The following is a 17517-nucleotide window of genomic DNA, read 5'->3' as shown; positions in this document are numbered from 1 at the left end:
CCAATATATTAGCAGTGTCATCTGCAAAATCATTTCAGCACATTTCTTCCGCAAACCACAGTATGCCAACGCACGTTTAATTTGTTACCATGATCCTGGCTGATACATGGGATTTTCCCCTACAGATCATTTGCCACAGTTACTGTTTTATGTCTGTGAAATAATGAAGCATATTCTATAAGTGTTTTAAATCATGCAAAGAAAGTGCACATATTGGATTAGCTAATCAAAATAACAATTTAAACCTTTTGGTTTATACTTTTTCCTGCCACTGCCTTTCAATCTCCAAATAATGTGACTTTTCTCTCTGCAAGCTTTCAAGTATGTACCTCTCTCCATTTTAATTACAGCCACCACAAAACAGTTTAAAAATTCTTTATTTTCCCAGGATTGGGCTTTTGTCTGTTACTTCCATATAAAGTAAAGTAATCTTCATCTTCTAATCACAAAATCTTCATAGTCTAGTATACCACTCTGTTAATTACCAAATAAATCTTTAGAAAATTCAGGCACCATTGTTTGGCACCTGAAATTTAAGTTTCAGCAAAAAGATTTGAGTTCCTCATCCCTAACAGGAGAAAGGTCTCAGAAGGGCAGTCAGTGGGAATGTGTTGTGAGTAATGTAGGAGAAAATAATTGAAATGCTACATGAAGAAAAAGCGTTTTCAGAAGGAAGGAATCATCAATTGGCAAAAATGCTGATGAAAGGTCTAGCAAAATAAGGCCTGATCATGGACTGTTGCAACGTAGAGGTCAAGGGTGGCCTTGACTACACCACATTTGGTAGACTGGTAGGGAAAAGATTGATTGAAATGATTTCCATGGAGACTGACTAGAGGAAGAAAAACCTCTTGACGATTTTGCTGTAAAGAGAAGCAGAGGGACCTGGAAAGAGATGAGAGGCCAGGGGAAAGTTTTTGTTTGTTTTTAGAATTGCAGATACTAAATGTTTGATTCTCAAGACAATCCAGCAAAGAATGGACTGGGGAACTGATGACGCCTGAGAGAGAGGGAATAATCACAGGATGAAAGTCCTTGAAGAGGTGAGGAGGGGAACAGCCAGTGCACAAGTGACAAGGGCCCAGAGAGAATTGTACATGAGCAGTAAATGGCAGTAAAATTGGTTAATTCTCTGGTAACTTGGATATGGAAGATCTTTTTTGACATTCGATTTTGTCTGTAAAATAGGAAGCAAGATTACTAGAAGAAGCACTAGTCTTCATGCGATCTAATATTTTTTAAAAAACAACTTTATTTTTCTTAATCATTTTTTGACATATTGGTGTGTTTTTTAAGAGACCACATCATTAATGAAAATACAGGTGTGTGAAAGGGCATAGGATTGCTCAGAGAAAAGCTCACAGGCCCTGGGGCTGGGCTCAGCTTGGACATGGGGAGAAACAGCAAGACGTGAGCTTTGGGAAGAAGGTCACCAATTGACTGAGAGTAGCCTTGAATGCATGCAGACCTTGGGCTTCCTTACGCCAATGCTGGGGAGTTGTCATTAATCACTACTCAGGGAATGGCCTGGTGGATTATGTGTCTTCAAAGGGGATTTGAAGATATTTGGAAGAAAATCAGAAAGCAAACCAATTTTAATGCCTTCAATAATCTTATTTTAAATCTTTTTCACATTATAAGACCAATAGAGTCTTCAACTTGGGAAGGCATGATAAATCGATTCTGTTCAAAATATTTTCTTTTCACAAAGATACTAGTAATATTTGAAAATTATGCAGGAAAACAGATGTATGCAAATACATACACACACAACACTGAAATTATGAATCAACTAAATTCAATGTAATTGATATAATTAGCTCAGCTTGTCCTGTTACAGATTCTCTGCTAAGCACATTTTAAAACAAAAGTGTCTTTGGTGCTTTGGTGAAAATTTGTACAAATTTCTTCAAAATTTACACAATAGTAAATTGGGTTTATTGTACTATTCTTTTAAAAGCTTTATTTTGGTGACAACAAACACAACTATCAACAACTGAACCTAAAAAAAAGGAAACGACTAGAACAGAAACAGAATCACAGAAATGGAGATCACATGGAAGGTTGTCAGCAGGGAGGTGGAGGGGGGAGAATGGGGGGAAAGGTACAGGGAGTAAGAAGCATAAATGGTAGGTACAAAATAGACAGGAGGAGGTTAAGAATAGTATAGGAAATGGAGAAGCCAAATAAGTTATATGTACGACCCATGGACATGAACTAAGGTGGGGGAATGCGGGTGGGGGGGTGCGGGGCAGAGGGGAATAAAGGGGGGAAATGAGACTTTAATAGCATAATAAAATATATAAAAAATAAAAGCTTTATTTGGGTTTATTACATGACAATGACATCAAAGAAATAATACATATATTTATACATATATATGTATTCACAAAAATCTGTCAAAAGTTTGTAAATATTTTTCACAATTTAGTTTAAAAGCAAAACTATTACTTCTTTTGCCCACTTTAATCTTTGAATTAAAACCTGTCATGAGAACCTTTAACATCCGTATGCAGGAGGACAGCTTGGTATACAGTGTGCGTTACTGCGGCCCTGCCGCAGGAGTGTCATGATGGACCTGCTGCTACAGGACTGAAAACGAGGACTTTGTTGAGGAGGGAATGAGTCCATAGGTCTAGGTTGGGAAAAAGTCTTCAGTCAGGTTCAGGAATGCTCTGGCGTACCAAGATCCCTCAAAGTTCCTAGTTCTCTGGTACATTTAGCTGGTTAGGAAAGTTGTAACGAAATGCAGAATTCAGTTTTGATGTCTCCAAGGAAAGAGCTCTAGAGGTGGGGGGACTCTCCTTACAAGGCCAGGGAGCCAGCTATGAAGCTCCAAGGAGAGAGACTTACAGACAGAGATAACAGCAAAGGTAAATGACCAAAGACAGAAGTATGGACTTATTTTCTTTTAAAATGCACTATTAGTCCATAAACATAGGTTTGTAACAGCAAGCTGTGAGCAAAAGCAGCCTATTTCAATTTGAAAAAACAAATATCTATCGAGTAGCATCATGCCAAAGAGGACTTCCTTCCGGAAGCAAGGCAACCTCAGTAAAAATGAGGCAGGTTATGCAGGATCAAAGCAGAAAGTGAGCATACACCAAACTGGCTGGAGGGACCAGGCCTCAGTCTAGCCCGGGAATGGACATCTCTATTCTGTCTGGGAATAAATCAGACATAATATCTGTCACACAGAAGGCCCATGAAACCAAATCACAGCATGACATTTTCACACATCAGGTGAGAAATTCTCTGCTTCCCTAGCTCTTCCGCATCCCCAACGTGCCAGTGTCTGCTCACCCGATCCGGGAGGAGCCAGCGCAGCGGGCTGGCGTGGAGATAAAAGGAGAAATCAGGCAGCAGATCCTGCTTCCATTTCACGCACCCCCGCCTCCCGCCCCGCTCCGCCCCGCGCCGCCGTAGGTTTCTCTGCTTTAGGTGCATGGGAGCTGGGAGGGAAGCTGTTAAATTTAAGAGGATTTTAAAGTTACACTTGATTAGACTAAAATTTTAACACCCAGAGAAATGTTATTTATTAACTGAGAATGACTAGGGACGTTGTGGGACCTCCTAGAGATGCTCTCCGAGGACGGAGAAGAATGAGTCCACAGAGCAAGTCTGCTCGGCTTCATTAAACATACAGGGAGGGACAAAAGTAGGTTTACAGTTGTGAGTCTGGAAAAGAATACAATGATTGATAAATAATGATACAAGAATAAACTCTGCGTTTTGTGTACTCACAACTGTTAACCTGCTCTTGCCCCACCCTGTGTTTTATTTTTGTTTAACTGCCATCAATTGTTACAGACGATGGTGCTTTGCTATGTAGCTACATTGCCAGTTCCGATTGGAGAGGGTTTAACCCAGGTAGACTGTGCAAAAGCCGCAAGCGCGTGTTTACTTCACCAAATCCACTCTACAAGGGCCAAAGCAAGCAAAATTCTGTGACTAATTCTGGCCATGCTTTTTCTGAAAACACCTCAAGAGGAAGAAAAGGAATGGAAGAGAATCATGAAAGTAGTACAGGAAAAAGAAAAAAAGAGTGGAACTAAGAGGCTATACATACTAGGAGGGGCTACATGTCTTAGCTGGTTATAGAAGACCATTCAAATCTCATTCCAGCTTCCTTTCTCATCCTAATTCCTCCTTCTTCCTGTCATGTTCCTGCCACAATTAATTTTCCCCTCTTGTGTGAAAACATCGGATTTCTTCCGTACAGTCCTACGGTCAGCTCATTGCTTAGCCTGGAATGGCTTCTCCTACAGCCTGTTTATGCCTTTGCTACCTCTGCCTTCAGCATGAGTTAAATGCACCCCTTTGGTGCAAATTTCCTTATCTCCCTCAGGTGGAGTTCGACATTCGGGACTCTGCCTTCTCTGAGTTACCACTCTTTGTCTAGTTCACTGTACATGCATTTCCCCTCCTGCACCACCGCTCCTTGCCAGCACGCTCACCTGCTCCACTAAACTCTGTGTTGCTTGGACAGGCTCTGTATCTTATTTATTTTTTAATTTCCAGAATCTGGTACAGTTCTTCACTATATTAGGTGATCAGAGGTGTTTAGTTAATGAATTAACAATGACCTTTAAGCAGCTGACTAATGACAGGATAAAGGAGAAATCACACTACTCTCATCTGTCATACCAAACTCCATTTAATTATTAATTTTTTCAAGGGCTCTCAACAACAAGAATAAAGAAAAGACTGGAATTTCCTGTTCAGGGTTATTAGACAATGGCACCAAACCTTTCTCCTGCCGTCCTTCCCAGCACTGAAGACTTCTTCCAGGCAGCTCAGCCTAGAGGTGAAGCTGCACCTCAGGGAGGACAAGCCCTACTAGTCAATCCACAGCTGAGTAAGGCTCCGCCTCCATAACGCGGGAGATCTAAGGGCTAATACTGCAGAAATAGCCGTGCTGATGAAGTGGCCTCGCAGCGCATAACGAAGGCCTGTGCTGCAGTTACTCTTCAATGGTGGGAGCATGAGCTCTCCCTGCAAAACCTTAATAATAGTCACGGAAGTCCTTAGTTTTCTAAAATTTCTCTTTAGAGCAATGTTCGAATTCTTCCTCTTCCTGTTCTGTCTTCCCTCGTCCATAGAATTTATATTTCTCTGTCATTGTTTTACTCTCCTTCAAAAAATTAATTTCCCAAAGGAGACAAGGTGCCTTAGTTCAGAGGTTCAGGTTGGTCAGCACCACCAATTTGAATGTGTTCGACACTGTGTCAAGTTTCATGGGAGTTGCAAGGGCAAACACACGGCTGTCCATTCATAGAGCACCAGGCTATGCTAGTTAATTATACAGCTGTACTGATTATACACTCTCAGTTATACTTTTCTCACAACTTTTAAAGAGCCCACTCCATTCATGTGGTTTGGAAAGACTGTGAAGGTTCTCTGGTGTTTGTTTTTATTAAATATGTTTCCCCCATATTTTAAAAGTTATATAATAGCCACAGGGGAGTGGGGAGGGGATAGTGGGGAGAGGGGTCTATAGGAGCTACTATAAAGGACACAAGGACAAAATCAAGGGGGAGGGTAGAGGTGGGGGAGGGAGGTGGGACTGACTGGAGTGGGGTGGAGGGATGGGGAGAAAATGCAGACAATTGTAACTGAATAAAAATAATAAATAATAAAAGTTATAGCATGCCTGCAAATTAGTTAAAACATATGAAAAAGTCCGATAACTTTGGAGACAGAGCATCAGTATTATCCTAGACCAATGAAAATTCATTTTGTTCATGAAGACATCTTAAATATCTTGTTTTCAGTTCTATTTTAGCAAACGTCAGTATTTGGAGAGATTTATCTGTAATATTTATTGCAATTTTTAAAATATTTTTTTCATTTTCTAGTCTTAAAGTCCACAGTAGAATTTAAACTATGGACAGATTATTAGACCTATCAGTAAGGCCCAGGCTACTATTCCGGTGCCTCTAAGCCTTTACTTATAAACTATAGGGCCTGGCTTCTTCATGATATTTTGCAAACTCGTGTGTTTATAAAGAGAAAGAGCTATACTTGGTAGTGTCTAAGCTTCCCTCAGATTCCTGTATCCTGTGGGTCTGTCTCTGCATTTCAACAAAGGGAAGCGCTGATTTTACACAATTCTGGCGAATATCCCAGAGTTGCTGAGTAATATGTCAGAAGTCATACAAGATATTAGCAGCAAGGCTGGGATTTGAATTCAGTTTCACTACAATATATTTTTCTACAGTTAATATCATATCACTGAGGTATTTTCATTAAAATTTCTTACTTAAAACATTTCTCTCCACTTTTTTTATTTAATGTGGATCATGGTGAATGACATTTTTTTAATATATTGGAGTGAATGTTTACACATAAGTGTGACATTTAAAACCATACATTCTGCCACACACTACTGCATTTGTTTCGAATAATAAATAATAAACTACTTGACCAACATTAAGTAATGTTATTAAATTTTATTATGTATCCTATGATAGCGTGTTTGAATTAACTGTCCATTTCTTAAATTCGGTCTTATCTTGTTTCACTTACTGTTGAATGATTTTCTAATTTTAAGAACTTGCAACTTTTCCCCATAAAAAGACTAGGTATTTGTTTTTACTATTTTAATTTCAGAAGTAGAGTAAATTATGTATAGTTCTATTTCTGAGAGTTTGAGATGTTATTTCCGTGCCTTAAGATTTATATTAAAATGCGTCCACAAGAGTGTTTGCTAGACTAATAAAACCTCACAGAGATGACTTGTAATTGTTTGGTCTCCCTCAAAATTGTCTTTGTAAAGAGTGCGTTAGAATATTTATCCAATGGCATGTACACTTCCTATAACTTATGAGACACACCATGACAATGGAATGAAATATACTCAGTCCAAAACAAAATCATCTGAACATGCAAAGAATCATTTCCCTTAGAGAACGAAAATTTCATAATTAGAAAGGTAAAAATGTGTTTGACTATTATAAGATGAGATGTGCTCGAGTAGAAACATGATTGATTCTAAGTACTTAAAACTGGAAAACATTTACTTATATTCCTCTAAGCCTATTTAAAACTGTTAAATATTGATAGACTTAATGGAATATTTTGGCACTAATGTTTCTGGTCTTTGGGCATAAATAATAAAGTCATTACAGCCTTATGCACAAACAAACTCAAGTCTCTTGAAATTATTTGCTATTTACTGTATTTTGCTGTGAATAATGGGTACATTTTTGCTCAAATTTTGAAATATAAGGATGTGCATTATACATAGGTAGTGCTAGTTCCATATCTATATAAATGTTTTTAATTCTTTTACCTATGCTTATGCATTAAAAGTATAACTCTAGAAAGCAAAATGATATCTGTATGTTCAAAAATAAATCCTAAAATTCTTTTATAATACAAAAAACAGGTATCTAAATATAAATGAAAAGATTGAATTAAAAAATTAAAATGAAATTTTTTTTCCTGAAAGTTTGGGACAAAAACATGGGTATACATCATACACAGAAAAATACGGTATATTGATAATAGCTACAATCTCCTATATGTCTCAGACACCATTAGTCTCTACAAATGATGTGATAGATGTATAATTTCTTGTTCCCCATTAAGGAAAACAAGTCACAGAAAAGCTTAGTAAATTTCTCATAGTCACACAGCTAACAAGATACAGAGTTAAAATTCCAATGTTTCAAATCCAGTCTGTGTTCTTCACCTACACCCAACTGCCTCAATGAGCATTAATGTTATTTTTAGTTTACGGTAGTTGTTTACCAGCAAACTCTGCTGCTGGTGGCTGTTCATTAGAGAAAGTTAGAGGTTAAAAAATGTTTAATGTGAAACATTCAAGCAAGCTCCATCTAGAAGTCCAATCTGTTGAAAGAGCACAGGCTTTGAAACTACACAGGGACCTGTGTCCAATCAGAGCTTACTCAGAATCTGGCTGTACAATTTTAGATGTTATTTGCTGTCTCTGAATTCTAGTTCTAATATGTATAAAGTGGGAATAAACAATACACATTTATATGAAATTTCTGGCACATAATGCCCAATAAAAGGTAGAGTTCTTGTTACTGTTGTTACTGTGGTCCACACTGTAGGGCGTCTAAACACCAGTAAGGCTTGCCTCATCATGCCCTGGAGGAATTTATTTTCTAGTTGCAAGGATAAGACAGAACAATTAGAATACAATTGAGGTTGTCATACAAGAGGTGCACCATGCTTAGGGAAGGGAGTACGTGCCTTGAGGAATTAATATTCTAATTGCAAGGATAAGACAGAACAATTTCTGTACAACTGAGGTTTTCGTGCAAGAGGTGTACAATGCTTAGAAGAAAAGTACACAATTCTGTAAGAATACAGACTCCCTGAAAGTTAGCTTTTCAACAGACCTTGGACAAAGTACAGACAGGCAGATAGGGGAATAAAGCAGAGAATACAGAATATGTGGAAAAAAAAAACAGTAATCTACGCTAACCATCTCAGTTTGACTGAAGTTTAGAAAACAATTTGTGTTGTAGTTCCAACCAGGAGACAAAAGCCAGACCGAGGTGAGCTTTGGGTATCTGTGCGCACTTTACCAGGTAGAGAGCTTCAGAAGGTATTTTTACAAATGAGAACAAATCAACTCTCTATTTCAGGGAGGTGACTCTGCCAGCTATAGAGAGAATGGAAAGACAGGACCAAAAGCCAAGACGGGATTCAGGGAAGAGAGAATTGTAACCATTGGAAATAGGTAATGAGGAACTGAAGGTGATAAAAGGTAGACAGGTCACAGATAAGGCTGTAAGACTTAGTTATGATGATTTTCAGGAACTGATAGAATGTGAGAATGCCCATCAGAAAGTGATAATCTCTAACAAAGTAATCCTGAACAGCGAAGTACACCAACTGTAAATAGTGTTTCCGTAAATCAGGACAGAGGAATATAAGATCCCGTCTGTACCTAAAACTGTAGCTGGGCTCCTGATTGTTCCCTTACACATTAGCTGCTCTTCCTGCCAATCACCCCTTGTTCTCACATTACAATTTTACCTTGCTGGTGTACTGTTTCCCTGTCAAGCAGGATGAGATAACTCCACAGTCACAAGGAGAATATATGCATTTATGGTGCAGAAGGAATGCCTTTAAGAAAATTGTGACCATCTGCTCATGCCCAAAACTCTGGTGGCACAAAGTGTTATCTGAGACAGAAGGAACACAAACTTCTCCCTCAGCTCCATGAAACACCCTCTTCCCTACTCTCTAGCTACATAAAATCTCACTATTTTTGCTTCTTAGGGGAGATGTCAGAGATCTTGCTCTCCAGTCCAAGTCCTCCTGCTTTGGCCAAATGAAACCTTTCTTTGTCTCCCTGCACTGGATCCCAGTGTACAATTTTAATTGCACATTAGACAAACGAACCTGACTTTGAAAGATTGCACAAGAACACTTCAAAAAGTCGCCCTCGCTGAGTGCAGGAAGTGACACTTGCATTTTCAAATGTCACACAACTCAATTCAACTGAAAACTCAACAATTATTTTCTCAAAGTCTACAAAGTTGAAAAGCTTTTAGCTTGAACTACATAAATGACTGGAAAACCACGATGGTTCCAAGACCAGACATTTATTTTTATTTGCCAGACTATTTGTTATTTTATAATTCCCAATTTTTAGGGGCTTATGTCATCCTAAAATCTCGCATTTACGACTATGATCAATCTAATTGTAACACAGGAGAATCCAAGGGGTTGCAATTCTCTTTATAATAGCAGTGCTCATTTACTAAACCAGTAGGAGCACTGGATTTAAATGTTGTGCTCAGTAGGGAATCTGGAATAATTGGTTTTGCTCTGTACAGACTTTATGGGAGTCTTAGGATGATTGTTGAGCATTTCTGCTTAAGCACTTCAAAAGACAACTGCCATTCTTCTGCCAACTTCTCCATTATTGAAAGATTTGCTTTTTTAATGTCAGAGATTCTATTAACAAGGGAATTAAATTGGGTCCTGAATCACCTCTGTAAGAAACATGGGCTCAGCTAGGGCATAAACTTCATTTATAAAAATATTAAAAAACCAACAATAACTCCTATGAAACAATTTTATGATTTTACCAACTTTGCTATTTCAAATCAAACAAAACCAATCTGTAATACAAAGAAATATAATGCCCCTTTATTTGTGAGTGTAGTTCTTATTTCTAAGAAAGATACTTTAAAGGTGCAGGAAATTAATTTTTAGTCTATAATTTCGAATACAAAAGCAAAGGAAGAACTGACAAAACGTGCTCTCATGCACAGAACTACCTATTTATCACCAAGTGGAAAGTCAGTGTGCATGCATCAACAGCCATAACACGCGTGCTTGTCTCATACATAAAGAGTGAAGTTGGAAAAGGTCAGGCTTTGAAATATGTTCCTGGAAAATGGATTTATCCAGGAAAACTCATGTATTAGTCACTTTACATATTTTATGTATCGTAAGATTGGTTATGAACATAAGACCATTTTGTTTACTTGTTTTCAGAGAGGGCTTTCCATGCATATTTCCTTTGGAACATTCTCAGAAACAATTGAAGTACAAAGCCGTGGAGAGCAACAGTATTTCAATATATAACACAGTAGAGTTGAAATAATCACAGTAGGTCTTTATTAAGTCTCATTGTTGTTGGTAGCTCCTCCTAACTCCTCCATCAATTCCTGTTTGGGGTTTTCAGCACCTTTTCTAAAGCAAATTTTCCTCACGTGGGTTTTGATTTGTAGGTTCATGTGCTGACTGATGAGATGTATTTATGACCACATTGTTTTCAGCCCTGAGGGCGTAGGCTTCCTTGGGCTGTGCTCTTTTTTGGCAGAACTGGAGATGAAAAGCTTCTTCAAAACCACGGCGAAAATTCTCATTGAAGAAACCGTAAATGATGGGGTTGATGCTGCTATTAAAAAAAGCCAGCCAGTGTGCAAACGGGTAGATGTAGATGTTGATGACCTGCAGTTCATTGGCAGACAGTTCAGCATAGTCTGAGAGCATCATCAGAGTCCACAAGGGCAGCCAGGAGAGAATAAAAAGTAGGGCCACAATCAGGAGCATCTTAATGACCTTCTGCTTCTTCTTGGACACCACGTGCCACTGCTCCCGGTTCTGCTTGCCTGTGTGAGGCACCGTCATCCTGAAGAGTGACATTCCAATCCTTCCATACATGATCACAATGAGGAGCAGGGGAGCCAGGTAGATGTTAGCAAACAGCACGGTGGTGTAGATCTTTCTCATTTCCTTATGTGGCCAGTCTTCCCGGCACCAGTAGACTGGCATGGTGTTATTCAGGGAGTTGAGTCTCACTCGGTAATAGGTTTCTTCCTGTACATGTAACATTATTGCAGATGGAGACATAATGGCAATGGCCAGGACCCAGATGACCACAATAATGACAAACGCTGTGTTGACGGTGAGCTTTGGTTTAAAAGGGTAGACAATACACCGGAACCTGCAATTAAAGGCAAATATCAGTTGAGGCAGTGCCTCCTAACTTCTGACTGAGTTGTGAAATAAATTTAAGTAATTCTCACATTCTTCTCAGAAACATAGAAAGTGACCAGTAGTAGCAGAAAGGTGTGCATTGCCATTTTCTCTAATTGACATGAGATAAATTTCAATTCAAAATATGATTAAGTGGAGTGTATCAGACACTATTGTTAGTGAAAGTAATAGTGGTAACTATTATTTATTGAACATAAATGTTTAATACTCTGTTTCATTCTTTTCTATTGGTTTGCATGAATTATCTCTTGAAGCTTCATCATAAAAGATGGGAAAATAGGCCTAGAAAAGGTAAAGATATTGCCCATAATTACATATAATTTTTATGCAGGTAGTTTAGCTCCAGGGTTCATATTCTTAAGCTCTTCATCATGCCCTTCTGTGGTCCTCCCCCATGTTATCTGTGGGCTTGGCCGTGTAACTTGCCTTGGCCAGTAGGACATTAGCAAGCATGACATAAACAGAGGCTCTTTATATACTTGCATATCGGGGCTTGTACCTTGGGAATGCTTCCCCTAGAAAGCCAGCCACCAGGTGGTTAAAGAGGCTTGAATTAGGTGTGAGGCCGTGTGTAGGAAGACCCTGGGGCAAGAGAGGCAGGCGCCTAGGAGGTGCCAGCCCCAGTGTGGTGCCCACCTGGGGTCATGCTGCCACAGGACTGGTTTCAGCTACAAATCCCTGAGCAGGAGAACCACAAGAGGCACTCAGCCAATCCACAGAGCAGGAGAAATATTAGAGAATTATTGTTTTAGGCCACTATGTGGTTTGATGACCTGTTTCACAGCGATAAGCGTCTAAGAGTTTCCACTGTGAGTTCTGATTAGGCCCTTTCCCAGCGGCCTGTCCTCTGGTGAGCATGCAAGTTCATCATCATCAGTATGTACAGTTAGTCTGATTCACTTATTGCTATTTAGTTATTGTGATTCTTGCTGTTACAATTCCTGATACAAATGTTAATTATAAGATAATCATACCATTAAGGAACTGTATCACATTTTATATTTTTCAATGTACTGCCACCTATTTAATCCTCTTTCATTTTCGTGATGGCTCTATAAAAGTGAAATGTTATGGAAATTATTACTTTCCAGATTTGCAGGTAAGAAAACTGAGAGCATTTACATGGGTCCAGCAACAACTCCAAACTAATTCATCTGACATACCATCATAGAATGACTAGTTACCTTGAGTTTGACTGCTCTGTTGTCCTTTAAAACTCCTCCGTTGCATGCAGGAGGTCTTTTGTCTTAACCTCCAAGCTTTCTTCTAGCCTTCTGATCAGTGGACTTCCCCCCTTTGCTCACCATTAAATTGTGGATAACCTCATAAGCACAATTCTAGACATTTTTACTCTTTTTGTAAACCAACTATGAGAACCTCAAATATTTTATTTATGCATTCACTCAATAATATATGTATATGTATTCAGAGAGCCAAAAATGAACAAGACAGAAATTCAACACCCGTGAAGTCATCGATACCTGCTGAATCTGCTCACATCATAAATTCATAAGCATAATAAATACTGCTGACATTTTACGCCCCTAAGTGGTTTGTTTTGGAAGGTGACTCATTATATAGCAACAGATGACTGAAACTGTTGCAAAGCGATGCACAGATGGAGTGACAGGCAGTGGCATTGTGAATCAAACCACAGCAGGTGATCAAATGCTCATCAGTTCTTTAAAAAACCTAAAACATTACAGGTACAGTTGAAATTCCTTTGGTAGATCTACTTTATCCCAGTCATTTTCCTCTTTCCATCAAAATCCTGAAGTTGATATGTATCCCTACTGCCAAATTTTTTATGCTTTCATAGTAGTAGCCTGCTTCTATGACATTTTAAATTCGATATAATGGCACCATGTTGCATGTATTATTATGTAACTTTGTTGAGACTGCATGCTTTTGAGGTTTATGCATTTTGATATATGGTGACCTAGCTCATTAATTTTAACCATTGTATAGGTATTCATCAAATAAATATAGCACAATTTATTTAATATTCTAACCTTATGTACTTTTTATAATGAGCAATGTTTACTTCTAAATCTCTGTTCAGGAAGCATGCTAGAAACAGTGAAAATGGAATTAATACTAAATGTAATGTGGAAATAAAAGTGATAAACCAAAGATTCAAGGAGAAAATTAAAAGGATATTATAGGTTTTTATTTGCTGTAAAGATGACATATATTATATAATTAAGGTATACAATCTATTATTAACATTAAAATTATTTAGTAATAGTGCTACTATTACTAATATAAAATGCATATAATTATAAATAAATAAGTAGTATGCAAAAAATAATTTAATATAATAGTAAGCATATAATAAATTTACAAACAATGTAAAAAATATCTTTGGCATACAATGGTTAGGATATGTTTAAATTCTATTCTCTTTTCCTGCAAAACAAATAAACTAGACCTACATGATAAACTCTTAGAAATAGATTAAAACATTACGAATAATGATGGAAACAATAAGTTAATATTAAAAATAGAATATACCAAGTGTTTTGATGTCAACAGTTATGCTACATTTTATTTTTCTCTCTCTCATATATATGTGTGTATATATACATACACACACACACACACACATATATATATATATATATGAGAGAGAGTCTGTCCAGGAAAAGTCCAGCCATTGTTACTTTAACGAGAACAGTTTCACGACAGCGATGTAACCTGGCAGCCAAGGGGAGTGGACTAGAATGGGCACGCATGAACAATGATGACTTCACTGTCAGTGGAAATGGTAGACACCATTGAGTGAGCACGTGTACTGTGTGGCCATCACATTCAAAATAATTGAGTGAGTAGAGCCACAAATCTGCATCAAATTTTGCATTAAGCTTGAACAATCCTCCACAGAAACTATTGGGATGATTCAGAAGGCTGCAGCTATGGGCAACTGGTGATTGGCAGCTTCATCATAACAATGTGCCCACTTATGCATCATGTCTCATGCAGAGTAATTTGGTGAAACATCAAATCACTCAGATGACTCAGCCGCACTACAGCCCAGATTTGGGACCCTGTGACTTCTGTCTTTTCCCAAAACTAAAATCACCTTTGAAAGGGAACAGATTTCAGACTGTCGATGAGATTCAGGAATATACAATGGGGCAGCTGACAGTGATTGGGAGAACTGTGTGAGGTCCCAAGGTGCCTACCTGGAAGGGGACTGAGGTGTCACTGTCCTATGTACAATGCTTCTTACATAGTGTATCTTCTTCAATAAATGTCTCTATTTTTCACGCTGCATGGCTGGATACTTGCTGGACAAACCTCGTATATCCTCTCTCATGTATATACACAACCCAGTTTCGTAGATTATACATTTTTCTCTAGTTAGGTGGATTAGATGCAAACATGCCCACTTTTCTGGAGTGTATTTTGGTGCTGACTTACCTATCCACTGCTATTGCAACCAAAGTAAAGACTGAAGCTGCAACTGATATTCCCTGAACCAAACCACTGATTTTGCACATTGCATTTCCAAAGGGCCACCCTGAAAGAGAAAAGGACCGTTAGTCTTTGAAAAAAATCACTCTGAAAAAATTGCACTGAAAGTAAACAGAAAGGCATGACATGAAGACTGATAGAAGTTTTCTACATGGTATCTATGGAACCATTATTTTCACCAGTATCTTTGGGGCTCTGTTTTTAGTACACTAATAATAACCTCAAAACGCACATAGCAGTTACATCACTCCAGGCACTGCAATGGTGCTTTCTGTCATTAATATATCTAATCCCCCCATTAGGCCTTTGAAGCCTTCATTACTCACCTCATGATATAGACTAGGTAACAAACACACAAGTAGCACATGTCTTGCCACACAGCTGCTTAGCATTGTATTAGGATCTGAACCCTAGCAGTATGGTTCCAGAGTCCAGACAATTATCTCTTATACAATAATAATGCTCTTTAAATGATTAAAACAGGAGGAAATTAGTATTCTGACTTGCAAATGTTCCCCATAAATTATGAGAAGCTACAGGTAGAATTAAGTTAATATTTATTGATATATAATGTAATGAGACAAATTACCACAAAAATAATTTGTTATTCAAAACCTATTAGTGCCCACTCCCCTCCCCCAGTTTATATATTGAAACCTTAACCCCCCACAGTGATGGTATTTGGAGATTTGGCCTTGAGGAAGGAATTAGGTTTAGCTGAGGCCTTGAGGGCATTGACCACATAATGGGATTTATAAGAAGAGGGAGAGAGAGAAAGATCTTTCTCCATTCGCAGGTACTAAGGCAAGGCTGTGTGAACTAACAGCAACAGGGCGGCTGTCCACAAGAGGAAAACACTCTCACCGAGAGCCTGACCCTGCTGGCACCCTGACTCTGCTTGTGAAAAAGCTCCAGGTCGGTGAGAAAATAAATGCCTGCTGTTTAAGCCTCAACCCCACTCTATTGCATTTTGTTATAGCAGCCTGAGCTGGCTAAGATACAGCTTTAGGAGAAACAACACTTTGCATGAACAAAAGTAGTCTATTTGAATTCCTCCTTAAGTGAGCCTCAGTTACCAGAATATTCATAAATAAATTAGTAAAATTTTTATAGCAGTTCGATATTCTGAACACCCATCTGCTGTTAAGAAAGTAACTTATTCTTCCACTAGCAAATACTTTAGTTTCCCAAAAGATGAATGCTACATATTTCTCATATTTAAAAAATTTAACTCAAAAATATTTTGTGATTTATTTTTTAAAATATAGCTAATCTCCACATATCTAGTTAAAAATATTCCCAGTAACTTCAATATCCAAACACATCTTCAAAAAACAAACATTTATCATCCATCCAGGCCATTTTGCAATAGGTGTTTGAGTGACTCTAATGAATAAACCAGAAGAGAGCATGTCTTCTCAGTCCTGAAATGTGTTTATTTGATACAGTACTATTTTTCAACAAAAACTGCAAAAGAGAGTGTATATAGCCATTGGTTGAAAATAGAAGAATAAGCAGCTTACCTCATTTCTCTCACCAAACTCCACTGAAATGATAGTACCAGGACAAACAGAACATAAATCCACAGAAGCCAAGGTGGAAGACACAACTGAATGTAAACTTGGGCAAACAACACAACTGGCTGAATTATGTATAAACGCCATCAGATGCCACTGGCCTCCTCCCAGGTGGGCAGCAGAGTGGAGGTAACTCTCTAGGGAGGTGGAAGCATGGAGGTTTTAGACTCTGAGTCTCCAGGTGCCGGGGAAGTGGGGGTCCCAATGGTGCAGAATTAAATGAAAGCACACACTCTGCGGGCAATACTGCTGGCCCGCTCAGTGCAGAATGCAACCGTCAGCCAGCCTTATATACCGATGGCAGCAGATCAGAGAATTTCCTTCTGGAGAAAGTGACCCTCCCAAGAACAGTGACACACAGATTTTAATCTCTGGATTTCCCAATGAATAGCCCAGACTAATGAAGCTGAGGGTTGTCTTAACCTGAACTCCATGCATGCAGAAGTTTGAGGCAGACACACGCCTCTTTCTGATGCATAAGCAGCTAAGTAGCAGTGGACATTAAGAAAACATTAAATATAAAAGAGTCTAAACCAAAGTGGGAACAAGAAATTTAGGAGCAAACCCATATGAATCAGGTAGATGGAAAATGAAAAGGAAACACAAGTTATTATGAATAACCTCAAAGATGTAACATCCATGAAATGTGCATGACAGTATGAGAAACATACGGAATATAAAAACAGCTCAAAGATTTTACAATATGATAACAGAAATGAAGAACTTAACATAAAGTCTGGAAGAAAAAGGAAAGGATATCTTTGGAAGCAGAACAATAAGGAGCAGGAAATAGAAGAAAAAAGATTAGAAAAGAGGGGAGTCGGTAACTCAAATCTCAAATATCAGATTAATGGAAGTTAAAGAAAGACAGGAAAGAATTCTACAAGAAAACTCCCCAGGAACAAAGGGTATTCATTTGTTGACTGAAGGACCTAGTTTGTGTCTACCACAATACATGAAGTTTAAA

General features: G+C 38.3%; 1 protein-coding gene across 1 annotated transcript in view; it reads right to left on the bottom strand.

Moving 5' to 3' along the window:
- Window positions 1-10062: 10062 nt before the first annotated feature.
- The window catches only part of NPFFR2 (neuropeptide FF receptor 2), a 48900-nt gene continuing 41445 nt past the window's right edge, over window positions 10063-17517 (bottom strand). The window contains 3 exon segments of the mRNA XM_045187392.2: window positions 10063-10689; window positions 10691-11443; window positions 14920-15019. Coding sequence (XP_045043327.2) covers window positions 10614-10689; window positions 10691-11443; window positions 14920-15019 — 929 coding nt within the window. The 3' untranslated portion in view covers window positions 10063-10613.

Source organism: Desmodus rotundus, chromosome 4, assembly GCF_022682495.2.
Source record: "Desmodus rotundus isolate HL8 chromosome 4, HLdesRot8A.1, whole genome shotgun sequence".
Lineage (NCBI taxonomy): Eukaryota > Metazoa > Chordata > Mammalia > Chiroptera > Phyllostomidae > Desmodus > Desmodus rotundus.
This window is presented reverse-complemented; position numbering and strand designations above follow the sequence as displayed.